Raw genomic sequence first — 15,120 nt, forward strand, 5'->3', positions numbered from 1 at the left:
CTGTAGGTAGTTAGGTCCAAGCAATTTAGTACATATTTATGGCCTAACTCCTTTGTACCTGTTTGAAAAACGAATACACATACATTTGTACCTGTTTGAAAAACGAATACACATACACGGGGGGGGGGGAATCTTTTTTAAAGATTTTATTTATTTGAGAGAGAGAGAGGGTAGGAGGGAGAGGGAGAGAGAGAGACTCTGAAGCAGACTCCCTGCCGAGCGCAGAGCCCAACGTGGGGCTCAATCCCACAAGATCATGACCTGAGCCAGAACCAAGAGTCAGATGCTTAACTGATTGAGCCACCCAGGTGTCCCAAGAATATTTTTATGTAATTCTTTTATTATTATTATTACTTTTAAGTAAGCTCCACACCCAGTGTGGGGCTTGAACTCACCACCCCAAGATCAACAGCTGCATGCATGACCCACTGAGCCAGCCAGGCGCCCCCCATTTTTATGTAATTCTTAACCTTTGTTACATACTAATGGGATGTTGCACCTGTTGAGATCTGCATAACTTCTCAAAACTTAGAATCAGCTTGATTACTGCCACCCTCATTGCCTGTGCCACATTGACTCTTTTTGTCACAGCAACCATCAAAAATCCAGTTTTGCAAAGACATTGAAAATAATGCAGCACAGTCTAATTTTGAAAACATGAACTTGAGTTAGTAGTTTGTGCAATGTCCATTATGGAGTATTTTTGGGGTCCTCTTGAAAACAGAAAATGTCGTGCAGTGGTCCTGCGAATTCATTGTGGCACTCTGGGGATGCCTCAGTACACAGTTTGGAAACCACAGATTTCTGCCTGTTTCCTTTACACAACAAGCCTCTTTAGTGGCCTTGGAAAGTTTGGGACAACTGAATGGAAGTCATCTGATTTGGCCAAGGGAAAAGAACCTGAATTTCATCCACAACTCAGGGGTCAGATATAAGCCTGGGAGTCTGACAGCTTGAGGGTTTAGGTGTTAGAAGCCAGCTTGCAGAAATGCAGCCTTGAAAGAAAATCACTAGCAGTGACAAGCAAGTCCAGCCAGGAAGAGCAAGACTCAGCAGAAGGCCTGAGTATCATAAAAAGGAATTCTTTTAGGCATATTGTAGGGTGATGCTTAATCTTACATCACTACTACCCAGCACCTCCCCACCCCATTGTGCCTTGGTGCCCTGGAAAACAGGCCATGAAAATGAAACCATATGGCCAGAGGCCCAAGCAATTCTGCTGTGGGACCACTCAGTGGGAACTGGACAAGAGTGAGGTGAAGGGGTCCCCTTTCCAGCATGCCTTAAATGATGGCAGCTCAGTGCCAGCCCCAAGAAGCTGCAGAGGTAGAGGGTAGGTCAGCGTCACGGGGCACGAACTGCCACAGGAAAGAGGCATTGACATGGCACAGAGAAACAGACAACAGAGTTGCAGACAGTGGCTCTGATTACACGTGAGACAACACGTGAGACACTCTCTCCCTCAGCCCCTTTCATTTGGGACTCCTGGAGAGACACAGAAGAGAAGGGGCTGAGCTCCTCCTTTCACTGGCCATCGTATGTAGGGACATATCTAGGGACACCTTCACTTTGCCTGAGGGACTTTTCAAGCCGCATCAAGCCGCAAGGTTCTGATAAACCTCCCTGGGAGGATATGCTTTCCCATCCTCCAGGCTGAAAGTCAGGAGCCATTGTTTCTTTTGTGAATATGTAACATACTTTAGGTTTGCTGAGGAGTAAAACAGATTGAGAACCACTGTGTTAGTGATCTTACCTAGGATCAACGTATGAGTGGGGCTTAGGGCACTTTGCATTCCACATTCATTTATTCAGCAAACGTGTATTGAGTACTTACCGTGATTCGGGCAGTATTATAGGTGTTGCGGGCATACAAAAGGGAAGATATGGGCTGTTGTTTAATGGGTATAGAGTTTCAGATGTGCAAGATGAAAAAGTTATGAACATCTGTTTCACAACAATGTGAATATACTTAACACTAGTGAATTGTACACTACTAAATGGTCAAGATGGTAAATTTTGTGTTTTTCTTTTCACATTTTTTTTTAAAAGGGAAGATATGGTGCTGGCCCTCAGGGGACGTTTCATTTAAACTGGAGAGAACTACAGATGCATGGGACCAATAATAACACATGTTGTAGTAAATATCAATCATGGAGATTCCCAGCTCACAGTAATTGCCCTACTTTGGGAACAGCCCCAATCATAGAGGTAGACCTGAAGTAATGATGTCCAATGTCCTTGTAACTTGACCCTGACCTCTGGCCACCTCCTAGGGGGAGACAACTGACCTAATCTGTACCAATTTCTGAAACTTGAATGCGTTTCAATCATAGAGGTAGACCTGAAGTAATGATGTCCAATGTCCTTCTAACTTGACCCTGACCTCTGGCCACCTCCTAGGGGGAGACAACTGACCTAATCTGTACCAATTTCTGAAACTGGAGCTGGTTGAAGCTGCTACCTTAATGGCAGTGTCTATAAACTCCAGTTGCTGAGGCCCCAGAGCTGCCCAGCTTCCTGCTCGTTCCAAAGCCAGGCTGGTTAGTCCCACCCCTGAGAGCTACTGCAGAGTCCTTCCAATACATCTCTGTTGACTGAAGCTAGCCACAATCATTCTCTGTTGCTTTCCACAAAAATAACTTGAGGGGCGCCTGGGTGGCTCAGTCATTAAGTGTCTGCCTTCGGCTCAGGTCGTGGTCCCGGGGTCCTGGGATCGAGCCCTGCATCGGGCTCCCGGTTCGGCGGGAGGCCTGCTTCTCCCTCTCCCACTCCCCCTGCTTGTGTTCCCTCTCTCGCTGTGTCGCTCTCTGTCAAATAAATAAATAAATAATATTTTAAAAAAATAATAACTTGAACTAAAACCCAAACCAGAAGTGCTTCTTCTGGGAAATAAAAGTTCCAACTGATTGAGGACTTGCTGGTGATAGGAGAAGGGAGGTCTTCAGTCAGAAATAATATAGATGGTTGACTGGTTAGTTTTGGGATTTACACAGCAACCTCTTGTTCCATAAGCAAACACCCTACCTTGGAGGAACTGCTTGTGGCTTGTTAACAGGAGCTGGTTACTCTCCTATTGGATGTATGGGGTGGGAGGAGGAAGGGGTTGTGTTTGTGGCCCAAGCTATGCGGGGTTCCTCCCTCCCCTATTCTCCTGGTCGTTATTCAGTTGCAAAAACCTTGCTGGTCTAAGATTGGAGAAAGGATGGAGAAGCTGGAGGAGGCTGGGACGCAAAGCTGGGGCCTGCTGTTGGCTCTCTGGCAGCCTGAGTTGGGACGACTGCCCGGGAGGAAAAAGGTGTGTATATTTAGGAAGAGGGGAGGGCGCTGCCCAGGAAGCTCCCTTGGAGGGAATGATGCAACCGGGTCAAGATCCCTCCACAATTCCGAGCAAAAGAATGCAGCAGCTTCGGGCCGAGATCGCTGTAACAGGCAGGGAGACCGACGTGGAGGGGACGGAGGGAGAGGCCCCTTTATGACTGCTGCACACAGGCTATGTCCCTGCAGATGGGAAGGGCCTCCGTTCACCCAACAAGACATTTCGACCCAGCGCCGGGCACAGATCCACTCTTAGCAGAGTTCAATAAACGTTTCCCGAACTGTGGGAGGCAAGTGCAAGAGGCAGGGCCGATAGCCTCGTAGACCGCGGGAAAACCCGGGCTTGGGACCTAAGGAGAGGCCTCGCGCGATTCCTCGAAAACCTCGCGGATTTCCGGGCAGGAAGTCAAAGGGCGGGCGCTCAGGCGCCCGTGGGCTTCGAAACAGGAAAGGAGGGAGGCGATTTGGCGGATTTAAGGGTCCGGGACCGAGGTCACCCGGAAAGCGGATCTGAGCTCCTCGCTCAGACAGGGAAGACGTATTGCATTCCGGGCCAGCGGCGATTAAAGCCGTTGCCTGGGAAACGGAAAGGAGGTGGGGCCTAGGCTGACTTTAACTGACAAGGGCCAGAGCGGGGGGGGGGGGAACTCTGCGCCAGACTGGCTTTGCCCCCCAGCGGGGCGTGGCCTACCAATGACTGACAGGCACCCCCCCAGGGCGGGGCTGGGTTGAGACGAGAGCTTGACGGAGGAAATGGGGCTTGTCTGTGACTCGTAGGGGACCGGGGACTAGCCTAGTTTTGGCATGCGCCCACAGGGCCGGAGCTGAAACTGGCCCTCACCACTGCCCCTAAGATGCCGGCCTCAGTGACCCTAGAAAAGAGCAGGGGACCCTAGAGAAGAACAGGATATACTCACTTGGCCTCCTTCCTCTGGCCAGGCCCTGCCAGACAGGAGCCCTTTTTCTCCTTAGAACATGGGCTGGGAGAGAGGGAGGGTTGTGGGCTTCATAACGGGCAAGGTGGGAGCTCTGGAGCAGATGAGGCCGGGCCAAGGGAAGAAGACTGGGGAGGAAGGCCAAGGATGCAGATGTAGGCTCCCAAAGAAGGTTCCCAGAGTCTGAGGAGGAAGAGGAGGAAGGGAGGCCCAAGAATGGGGGAGATTACCTTCCAGCGAGAAAAGTGCTACCTCTGCCCAAGTGCTGACTTCTGAGGAAAGAGTCCAAGTATGTGGAGGCAGTCTGGAAAAGGTACCTGGCTAGGATTTGCCCCTAGAGAGCCTGTGAAGTGAGCCTAAAGCTAACTTTTGCTTTGAGAAGCTGTGGTAGAGCTAGGAAGGAAAGATGACAGGAAAGCATTCCTTCCTAACTGGCCCCGTTGGTGCCTTGGCCAGTCGTCTCTCTGATACGGTTTAGTGTTATCTGCAGAGCACAAATAAATGTGTTATAAAATGTTCTTAGTGATTTTGTTTAACAGAGATTCCTGCACCTCACTCCCCAAGTAGGTTTATTTTATATGGATTTTCCAGTAAAAGTTCAAGGCCCCTTTTCAAGGGAATTACCAAAGACGAAAGCTGTACCCGCAGAAAGAGGCTTGGAGAGCTGACCCAGGGCCCCGTGGGCTTGGTGGGAGGCACCACTCAAGACTGGCAGAACGGGATGGAATTGAAACGTGTTTTCTAAATGTCACCCCATACTTAAAAAAAATTTTTTTAAAGTAAGCTCTAGGCCCAACGTGGGTCTTGAATTCATGACCCCAAGACCAGGAGTCGCATGCTGTATTGACTGAGCCAGCTAGGGGCCCCCTCTAAATGTTGCCGCATATTTAATCAAGAATAGGATGGGGCGCCTGGGTGGCTCAGTCGGTTAAGCATCCGCTGCCTTCAGCTCAGGTCATGATCTCAGGGTCCTGGGATCCAGCCCCGCATACGGCTCCAAGTCCCCTGTTCAGTGGGAAGTCTGCTTCTCCCTCTGCCCACTCCCCCCCATCACGCCTATGCGTTCTCTCGCTCTCTCTCACTCTCTCAAATAAATCTTAAAATAAAGAATAGGAATCTTTGCTCATGCGCCTTCAGCTTTAAAACGCTCAAGCTTGGAAACTCCTCAGTGGCTTTAGTAAAAGGTCTGAGTACACTTGTGGGCCTCAGTTTTGCTGGCCTGTCAACAAACTGGGCCCAGGGAGGAGATGCCCTAGAATGTCAACAGGACCGGGAGAACTACTTCAAGTTTGGCTGGGGGCTGGCAGGTCAGGAAGAAGCTTAATATCGTGGCTTCAGAGTCACACAGCTCTGCTTGAGTTCTGGTTCCACCACTCCCTAGTTGTGTAGCTACGGGCAAGGCCCGTGTTTTTGCTCAGAGTGGACATAACATGTCTGGCCCCACAGTGGGTTGTAAAGATCATAAGAGATAATGGGCTTAAAGCACTTGGCTTTTTATTAAGCCTGGCACCACACATAAGGCTCAATGAGCAGTGGCTGGTGTCACCCCCACCGCCCATACAAGTAAACTTCTACTGCCCAAGAGGCGTGAGCGAGCCCAGGCCAAGGTACCAGGTTCACCTCGGCTGTTGTGGGAGCATGCGGCCCTAAAGATTTCTCCCCACCACCTAGTGTGAGAGCTTTGAGCTGAAAAAGGGGAGATGAGGGGTATGCCCTGCCAGGAGTAGGCAATGGATTTTATTGTAGATTCATTCATGGTTATTTTTTTGAATCTTCCAAAGCCAAGGCTTAGGGTAAGAGACACAGCTGTAAGCTGTTAAATAGTAGCTCTCATTATCTGTTCATAGACATGAACTTTTGGCTTCATTTTTCCCAGGAAAAAAAGGGGGGTTTACGTAAAGAGGGAGTGGAGGGTGGAGGGCCCGGGGATGGGGGGGGGAAGGGGTGTTAACTAGCAAATGGTCTGTGCCAGGCTTGTTCCTGTGTTGCATTGATGGGGGCGTGGAGGGGTATGGAGGGTGTGCTGGTGCCCTAAATTCTCTCTGATGGAGCTGGACAGTCCTTAGCCCTCTAGCCTTCCTCTCTGCAGAGGCTGCCCTGGGAACCAGAAGCTACCAACCCATGCCAAATGCCTGAGCCCAGAGCCTGCGTTGGTATGCAGGTGTGTGATCAGCCTTCCTAGCAAAGAAGGAAATGAAGCCAAGACTCTATCTGCAAAGGGAATAGAAGGCATCTACATCCCCTCTAGGTTAGTTAGTACTCAGGATGCTGATGGACTGATTTTCTAATCTCACAGCGCCCTCTGCTGGGGAGCTGGAGTTCCCTACAGAAGGGGAGGGAAGAGACTAAGACCTACATTTTGTGGGGAGGGAAGGCAAAGGGTAGGCAGGAGGCTGGCTCTTCCTGGACCCTCAGGACATGGAATCAAGTGAAGATCAAGAAGTAGACAAGTTTTCAGTTTATTGAGTAACAATGGCATCATAGTTTTAGTCACTGATGGCAGACAGCTGGGGAAGCAGGAAAGTGCTCCTAGAGGATCCCACTGGGGCCTTCATCTATACCACCCACTGCTTCGGCCAGAGCTCATGGGAGTTGGAGTCAAGGTCCAGCCCTGTCCTGTGAGTGTACCACCATATATTCCATTCCCAAGCCTACCTCCCCTTTGGACCACCTATGGATGCCCAGGCCCTTCTTCCTCTTGGGAGGTGGGGGTAGGAGTAGGGGTAGGAGCAGGACTAAGCCTCACAAAGGAGGACCTAAGGTCGGGGTTCTGCTGAATGTCTAACAAGAGCCAAGAGAACACAAAATGTCCTGTCTTAAGGTTGTACACTCAGGGCCTAGTTGCCCTTGAGGGTGTCCTAGTTACATCCACTCAGATACCTGTGGAGGTTTAAGCACCATTCCCACAGCGGTGTCCCTGTGTAAGAGGGGGCAGTGGGAGCTCTTAAAGGGGTGTGCTTGCTCTGCCTTCATGGCTTTGTGGTGTGGGGAGGGAGTTGGGACTCTAGGTGTAGATGTGAGGTTATAATGTCAGAGCAGACCAAGAACTCCGAAGATTGTACATAAGGGTGCCCACCCTGCAGTATGGGGAGACGGGAAGATGGCGGGAGTGCTACAGGATCCTGGTGCCCCTTTGTTCTCATAAAGGAGAGAAGACGAACTTCTCTATTTCAGGATGTGGGGGATGCCTAAACCACCCTGTTTCCCTCATCCTGATATGTCTTCCTCTGCCAGCCCAGCTCCCGGGTCAGCTTTGGGAGCTAGGAACCAGAAATCTGAAGGAGTCGGCCCAGTTTGGCCTGCTAGTGTCCCTCCGTCTCTGTGCTGAGATCCCGGTGTGTCCAGAAGGGGCGAGGTGCTGCTAGAAATGACTTGGCTGGTAGAACTGTTGAGCAGGGAAGTCCTGTAGCCTGGCTGGCTGACAGGTGGCAAGATGCCGAGAGAAGCCAGATATCAGGACACCCTAGGACAGCGTGTCTGTTCCTAGTTTCCAGGACAGCAGCACGTACACACACACACTTACGCACACGTATTGTTATGTATACATGTAGACAGAGAAGCCCAGCAGAAAGGGATTATGTGACCCTGCTCTTTGAAACCAGAGAGGAGAGAAAAAGGCTAAATGGGGGCACCTCTCTCAGCCTAATGGATTGCTGGTCTCACTGGCTGCGCCCCCACCCAGCACCAGGCAGATGGGCAAGGTAAGGGGAGGGAAGGCTCCACTAAAGCAGCAGCCCAAGGAGGTGAGGGAGGGGGCCAGGGGCTGACCCTCCCTCAAAGCCCCTTATTGTAGTAAACCACTTCGATGTCAGGGTTTTGCTCATGGATCCGAGCTCTCAGCTCTGGCTCCAGCCTGCTCACGTGTAAGGAGCTGCAACAGAACAGCACAGGCGGGCTGAGTATCCCCTGAACCCAACCTGCATCAGGCTAAGGGATCACCGCCCTTCCTCCTCCCTGGCTGAAGAAATCTCCTTCGATGGCCAGAAGGCCCAGCTCACTATCATTTCCCTGCGCCAGAATAAGCTTAGTGCCTGGCAGGCCAGGCCTCCTCCTGGAACACACTGAAGGACCCTAAGGTCAGCTGGTTCCAGAGATGTGGAGACCCATCCAGAGCCTCCAGGCCAGCCCGGGGGCAGCACTTACCTTCTCTGGGGGAACAGGGCACAGCACAACGGGGTGGCAAATACCAGGCTGGGGAGAAGAGCGTTGGAAAGGTTTGTAAAATTTTGACCCAGGGTTGTTCCCTTCCTGCACCCCACCCCATCTCTGGAGACAGCCCCTAGGGGTAGAAATTGATTAAAGCCAATGCTGACATTAGGCTCTGGCTGAGGAAAGAGCCTCCAGAGCAGCGACAGGGCGTGCCACATTCAGCAATCAAATGTGCATGAAACTCCTGGATGTACCAAAAGGTATATTTCCATGCTTTCCTCTCAGAGACGAAGACTAGAATCTCTTCAACTGGACTCTTGGCCTTCAAGGATGGAGATCACCCCCGAACACACAGCATGCCCTACAAGTGTCCAAGACCCCTACCAGCCGAATGTATGAATGAATGATGTACATAAACATCTTAAAATCAATAAATACCCACCACATCCACCATGGAAAGGACACTCTCACACACCCTTGCTGAGTCTCTGCACACTTACCAGAAGCCCACCAGTCCCACCTGCAGGGGAGCCCCCAGCCAGGGGCGGCGCTGTGGGGAAACAGAGACAATGGAATGGCTTGTGTCCCCTCGTCTTCTCCCCCCCACCCCATTCCCCCTACCACAGCTCTATCCCTCCGACCCTGCCTCTGAACCTCTGGTATGTGCCCCATTTCTTTCTCCCAAGCCCATAAGAGGGATGGAATTTCCAGATCACCACCCTCCAGTCGGCCAGGCCTGCTGGCTGACACCCTCCCTAGAGTCCCATGACCCATTCCCCCCTCTCAGAGTTGGTTCCACCCTTCCTCTGGGAGCTGCTTTCTTCAGGAAGCCTCCTCTAACCCTCCACTGGGGTGGCATGCATAAACGGCCCAGTGGCATGCATGAACCTGTCCCTTCTCGATTCCCTCTAGCCACAGGGACCACCATTCTGTTCCTCCAACTGGCACAGTTGGTGCTCAATAAATACTCGTGAATAAATGACTCAGCGAATGAGCCTGTATTCCTGTGCCTTGCTTCTCTGTTCTGTTTGTGCATGTGTGAGCCTGTGTGTCTCACTGTTGTCAGTAGGCGACAGCATGAATATGATGTTAGGTGTGACTGCGGTAGTCCACCCCTGCGTGTGTCAGAGGCCTCTGGAGTGACACCAGTTCTCTTCAGAACAGAAACCATGTCCTTCCTTCCCTTATCTTTTCCTCCTGCTCCCTCAGGGTTCCTTCACCCCAGCCCAATTCCTTCTTGCTGAATGAATAAAGGGAGTGGGGGCAGCACAGGGGTGGGGCAAACAGGGGGCACATCTCAGCCTCAGGCCACGCTGGAAACGGGCTCAGGGGCTGGTCACCTCTGCTTCCGGCCACCACCGCTTCCATGATGGGAAAGGTGAGAGTGACCTACCTTTAGGAAGTCTTTCTTCTCCAGAGTGTCCATGATCACGGGGGGAATGGCTGCGGGAGAGCAGGGCGGAAAAGGAGGGAGTCAGTGAAGTGGAAGATGGGGTCCTAAGGAGGGTGGATCCCCCTTCACAGCTCTTCCACTCCCCCCAGAGTCACAGCCCCCAGAGTGCTCAAAACCCCTGGAGAATGGCCCCCCATTCTCTGAGAGCCTCCCGTGCCCCACCCAGGCACCTCTGCCTCACCCATGGCAGGAATGGCCATGCAGATTCTCGATATCACCACCTGGAAGATTCCCTGCTTGGCCGCAGCCACCGAGTGGCCAAGTCTCTGACTTTCCTCATCAGTCACTGGGATGCCCACCTGCAGTTCCCTGAAAAGGAAAGGGGGTGGGGGTCAGACCACAGGCCCTAAATCCCACCTGTAATGCCCTCTTGGGCAGCTGTTCCCTGGGGTCCCCTCAGGTGTCAGAGGATCCCCGAGTCAGACTGAGACTGTGCCCAGAAACTTCCATTTGCGGAAGGAGAGGACCGGGCTAGTGCGCACAGCGGCACAGCAGGCACGCGTGCCAGGGGCTGGAGCCACTCACCTCTGCCTCATCAGGGGGGTGTTGATGCAGTTGGCGGCTGCCACAGCTGCAAAGGGCACAAATCTGCCGACCAGGGCGGGCAGGTGCTGGGGGAGGGAAGATGTCACTTAGCGGCCCTAAGGGCCGTGGGGTGGTAAGGAACTCTGGGGAGGGATGTGGGGAGCCTGTAGGACGATGTGGACAAGTGATGGGGAAAGGGGAGCCGAATAAAGGGTAAATGGAGGCCATTTACCTTGGTGAGGGATTTGAGCCCCAGGGCTGTGGCCACAGCACCGGTGGTGGCACTCACGTAAGCTGTTCCCAGCTGCCTGTGGTGGAAGAGTCGGGACACACGTGGGAGGTGAATGGCTCTCGCTTTCAGGGACATGCCAAATCCTCAATACATGAGGCGTGGAAGGCAGAGAAATTCCCTCCCTGCTACAGCATAGATTTGTCTGGAAGCTCCGATCCCTCCCTTTCAGGAGCAGCGGGGGGGCCCCCATAGCACACACAAGAGGACACCGTGCCCTCAGGCCAGGAAAGCAGGGAGAAGGGCAGGCTGAGAGCAGCACTCCGGGAACAGGAGCAAACGAGAGGGAGCAATGGTAGGCCCCGGGGGAGTCCCTGGGGACAAGCTCTCACCCCACAGAGATGGGAGCATCGCCACTGCGGTTGGAGTAGTTAACAACAGCGTTGAAGGACTGATTCACCCACTGCCAGAACACCACCGTCGGGGTCTTCCTGAGGGAGAAAAGACGCTTACTTCTGCCCCCTCTACGGTGTCCCTCATCCTCCAACCCTGATAAGGAAACCCGAGGTTATTCCCAAACCCTCAGGAGGGACCCAGCTGATGACCCTAGAACATGCCCTGGTGAGCCCCGCATGACCCTCCCCACTTGCCCCGTTTATGCAGCCATACACACTGTGTCTGGCCTGGGAGGAACCTCGGGGCTGAGTTCTGAGAGGTGTAGGGGATTCTAACACAAGCTCTCACCCACCCACTATTTTCTGCCCAGCGGGCCTCACCTAGTCATCGAGCTACACTCTAGCTTAGAGTGCTCAGGGAGAGGGCACATGGGACAGGACCTGCCTGTAGAAGGTGAGCATGCAGCCAGTGATGGTCATGTTCATGGGCACCTGCGCTGACATACGGCCAATCAGGACCATCTTCTCCCCTGTGTCCGGATGGAAGGCAGAGTCGTATGCATACTTGGCCCTCCACAGCTGGTCCTCGGTGAGCCCAGGTGTCACCACGCCAGCCCTGCAGAGAATGGCAGGGAAGAGACAGGTAATTCTAGGCGGCAGATCTGCCCCTGCAAGCCCTGACCAGGGGAAGTCCGGACAGAGGACCAGGAACTTTGGCCCCCAATCTCAGAATAAAGGAGCTCCTTATCTCGGGGGGGGCGGGTGAGGGGAGAACCACATCTTCCCAGAAGAGTAGGCGGGTTCCTATTTCTATTTTCCTTGTAGCCACACAAAGAGGGGCGCCCTTCTGTTTCTGCCTCAAAGCTTGGTCATGGGTAATGATGGTTCCCAATGGGTTGCAATGGCTAGGGGCATCACAAGGGCTTTTCCTCCTGGAGACAAGGGGGATGCTCTCCTTCTCCTTGGGCTCAACTTTGAGACCATCTGTTCTTGCAGAGCGTGGCCTAGCAGTGGGACACCCCCGTTTAGAGAGTTTGTGAAGTGGACAGCAGTCCCCTGCCCACATATATCCATGCCACCTCCCCAACCCAAACACCCTAAAATTCTCTGGATTAAAACTCTGTGCCATAGTTACCTGTGATTCCAGCACGTAAGGCCAGGGAATAAGGGGGTTGAAGAGTGGGACAGGGTCACTTTCAAGTTTGGGGAGATAGATGCAAAGGGTACTGTATTCAAGGCAGGGAATGAGGCCCTGGGATACAGGGTCAGATGGGGTAGCGGCCTACCTGTAGTTCTGCACGATGTTCCGGGAAGCTTCCAGCTGTGCTCCGGACAGCAGCAGATTTCGGGGGTCAGTAACAGTGAAGAAGTGCCGGGCTCTGCCCAGGAAAGTGCTTTGGTCCCAGCGAGGTTCCTGAATATTGATATCCAAGGGCAACTCACCCATTTTCTGCAGGGCAAAGATGAGAGTCTGAGGACTCTGAGGAGGGGGTCCAAGAGTTCTGCCTGTGGGAACCTCTGGTGGCCCTGCCCTTGTCTCTGGGCCTCTCACCAATCCCTTCCAGAGCTCAAGGTGACTCCAGATAGGTAAGCAAGGGTTGGGGGGAGGAGCCGTTTTCCAGACAATGTTCTGGCTCAGAGACCTAGAGCCATGGGAGGAGGGGGCAGGGGAAAACAGAACCAGAAAAACAGATCTCCTTTGCACTCTGGCCTGGTGCAGATTTTCATCAGTGAGGATTTACCTGTGTGTGGTTGATGCAAGAGCAGCAATTAATCCTGGGCGGCTACTCTCGTGCTCTCTATGCACAAAATTGCATATCATATGCATTATGTATGTACATGTCAGCTGTAGGCCCCAGCTGCCTTGAGACCTAGCTGCAAACCCCCAAGGCTGTTTGGGTAGATGGCATAAGCCATCCCATGCCCCAGCCCCTGATTGGAGGAGAGCAAGGGCTCACTGGCCACCCCAGGGCTTATCTATGCCAGATCTCAAGTAAGGGACTCTGATGCCTGTCAGGCATGCGTGCTAAGGGGCATGCACAAATCTCTTCAGGGGCATTTTCCTCAACCCACTCTGAATGGCCCAAGGACCTCCTTGTTCCCCAGCTGGGCAGGGCTGGCACAGACACCCATCCACCTCTCCCCAGGCCACCTATGGCCAGAAAGGAGGAGTCAGTAAGCGCCCTCTCCACCCGGTACGGAGAGGAAAGCCCGAAGCAGCCATCTGGCTGTGTTAGGCAAAATCCTACAATATGACTAATCCTCTCCAACCATACTTCCTCCCTCCCTGGAAGACACACCCTCCCCTCTCTCACACACTCACAGGAACATACCCACACACAAGGATACATACACGCCCTACACAGACATACAAACAGTGGACACGCCCTGCATACACTAGCCCACAAAGACCGTTACTTGCACACTCACACATACACACACAACCCATACCCATCAACTGCAGACACCTGAATGTGTAACCACATAAGGCCCCACCCTGACATCCCTCGCCGCAACCAAGCTCCCCTTGCGCCCCAAGAACTTCCCTAGAACCGAATATACTGAATCCGGAGAGGACAGAGAGCACACTTCAAGGCAGGCTTTCCTCCCTCTTAGCCCTCAATCCCCTACTCCCCTGACCGCTGAACCCCGCCCTGGACCGCGGGCACTCACGCTTTCCCAAGCTCCGGGGCTTCTGGCCTCTGCAGCTCCCAGACCCGCCTTCCTCCAGGCGCGGCGCGCGGGCTCCTGCCCTCCCACCCATCACGCGTAACGTCACGCGTGACGCTGACACGCCGGAGGGGCGGGGGCTCCTCCCCACCCGCCTCGCGCGCGTTCGCCGGGCGTGCCCAGGGATTGGCAGAGCCTGGGGGCGGTGGGTGCCATTTGGGGCGACGCCCCCAGCCCGGGCTCCAGGGACCTGGCCCAAACGCCGCCTCCCAGAGCCAATCGGGGCTCGGGGAAGCAGTTCCGGCCAGTCCCCAGCCAGAGAAAGAGCAGAGGAACCGCGGTGCTGCGGCCCCCTTTGCTCGCAGTCCCCTAGCTGGCCTCGCGGGGGCACCCGGCCTCGGCAGCAACGGGTCTAGGTGCCCAGGGCGAAGGCTCGCAGCGCGCAGGACGAAGGCTGGCTGCGTGGAGGGACCGTCCTCTGATGGTGCGCCCGGAGGGTCTCGGATTACCGCCCGGCTTGTTTACTAGATGGCCGCCTTGTTAGTGGCCTCTGCCTCCTTGGCCCCCTGGGCTCCTACCCCAGTTCCCACAAGCTCTTGTCACAGCACTTCGGCGTTCGCAGCCCTTTACAGTGTCCCTCCTGCCTGTGCCCCCTCTGTGTCCCCACCCTTTCCTCCTCCAGCCCCCTCCTTACCCGCCTCTTGTAATCCCTAGCTCCATTGGGTCCCCAGTTTCCTTCTGGCCTCAATCCCTACACCTGCACCACAGACCTTAGCCCTAGTCCCTGCCCTACGATGTGTAGGGGCAGAAGGCTCAAGGTGCCTGTCTGCATCAAGCAAGTGGATCAGAAACATTCTTCCTCCCCCTAGTGTCCTGGAACCAGCGGCTCCACCCTGTGCCCTTTCCAGAACTGAGTGGCCAAAGAGACACTTAGTGACACAGAAGGAGGATGCATGTTAAAGAAGGCAACACACACACACACACACACACACACACACACACTTCACAACTCACCCGGTCACCTTAGAGAGCACGCCTGCCTCACACCCAGGCGCCGGTCCACGCTCCTGCCCACCGAATGCTTACGCCCCCTCTGCCCAGGTAGCATTCCCTCACTGAGGCCTCAGGGGGTGACGCAGAGGGGTGGCAATTCCAAGTGCCCTAGTATCTGGCTCGGCCTGGAGAAGACGCGGTTCTGGGCTCCCCTGCGCTGAACCGGTAGCGGGAGGGGACGAGGCGTGACCCAAACCCTAAGTTCGTGGGGGGCGGGGTGGGGCATCAGAACTCGAACTGCAGCGGGCAGCACTTAGCGGCCTCAGCCCAGGTGACAAACGGCAGTCCGGCGCGCTCAAGGGAGGGGACGGAGGCAGTGACTGGCGGACCTCGCAGCCAATGGGAGCCCGCGGCTACGCAGGCCGGCCCTCTTCCAGCAGCCGGGGCGGAGCGTGG

General features: G+C 54.1%; 1 protein-coding gene across 2 annotated transcripts; it reads right to left on the reverse strand.

Annotated features, from left to right (window-relative positions):
• Positions 1-7,566: 7,566 nt before the first annotated feature.
• On the reverse strand, positions 7,567-14,984 carry SFXN3 (sideroflexin 3). 2 transcript variants are annotated; one of them, XM_073904298.1, is made up of 11 exons: positions 14,686-14,984; positions 12,288-12,451; positions 11,443-11,617; positions 10,999-11,093; positions 10,610-10,685; positions 10,378-10,463; positions 10,034-10,161; positions 9,793-9,842; positions 8,900-8,949; positions 8,394-8,441; positions 7,567-8,121 (listed from the first exon to the last, which is right to left on the reverse strand). In XM_073904298.1, exons 2-11 carry the CDS (start codon positions 12,446-12,448, stop codon positions 8,025-8,027), a joined length of 966 nt encoding a protein of 321 aa, XP_073760399.1. In that variant the 5' UTR covers positions 12,449-12,451; positions 14,686-14,984; the 3' UTR covers positions 7,567-8,024. The 2 variants fall into 2 exon arrangements, with proteins under 2 accessions (XP_073760399.1, XP_073760398.1); XM_073904297.1 differs by lacking the exon at positions 14,686-14,984 and adding an exon at positions 13,675-13,795.
• Positions 14,985-15,120: the final 136 nt, after the last annotated feature.

The sequence above is a fragment of the Callorhinus ursinus genome, unplaced genomic scaffold, assembly GCF_003265705.2.
Source record: "Callorhinus ursinus isolate GAN/ISIS: 27379988/994484 unplaced genomic scaffold, GSC_fseal_2.0 scaffold20, whole genome shotgun sequence".
Lineage (NCBI taxonomy): Eukaryota > Metazoa > Chordata > Mammalia > Carnivora > Otariidae > Callorhinus > Callorhinus ursinus.

Excerpts from the sequence above, each read along its gene's own strand:
- SFXN3 (XM_073904298.1), bottom strand. The coding sequence starts at position 12,448 with ATGGGTGAGTTGCCCTTGGATATCAATATTCAGGAACCTCGCTGGGAC. Across the intron at positions 10,162-10,377 it reads ACCCCCCTGATGAGGCAGAG|GGAACTGCAGGTGGGCATCC; the intron begins GTGAGTGGCTCC and ends TTTCCTTTTCAG. Across the intron at positions 8,442-8,899 it reads GTGGGACTGGTGGGCTTCTG|CCTGGTATTTGCCACCCCGT; the intron begins GTAAGTGTGCAG and ends TCTTCTCCCCAG.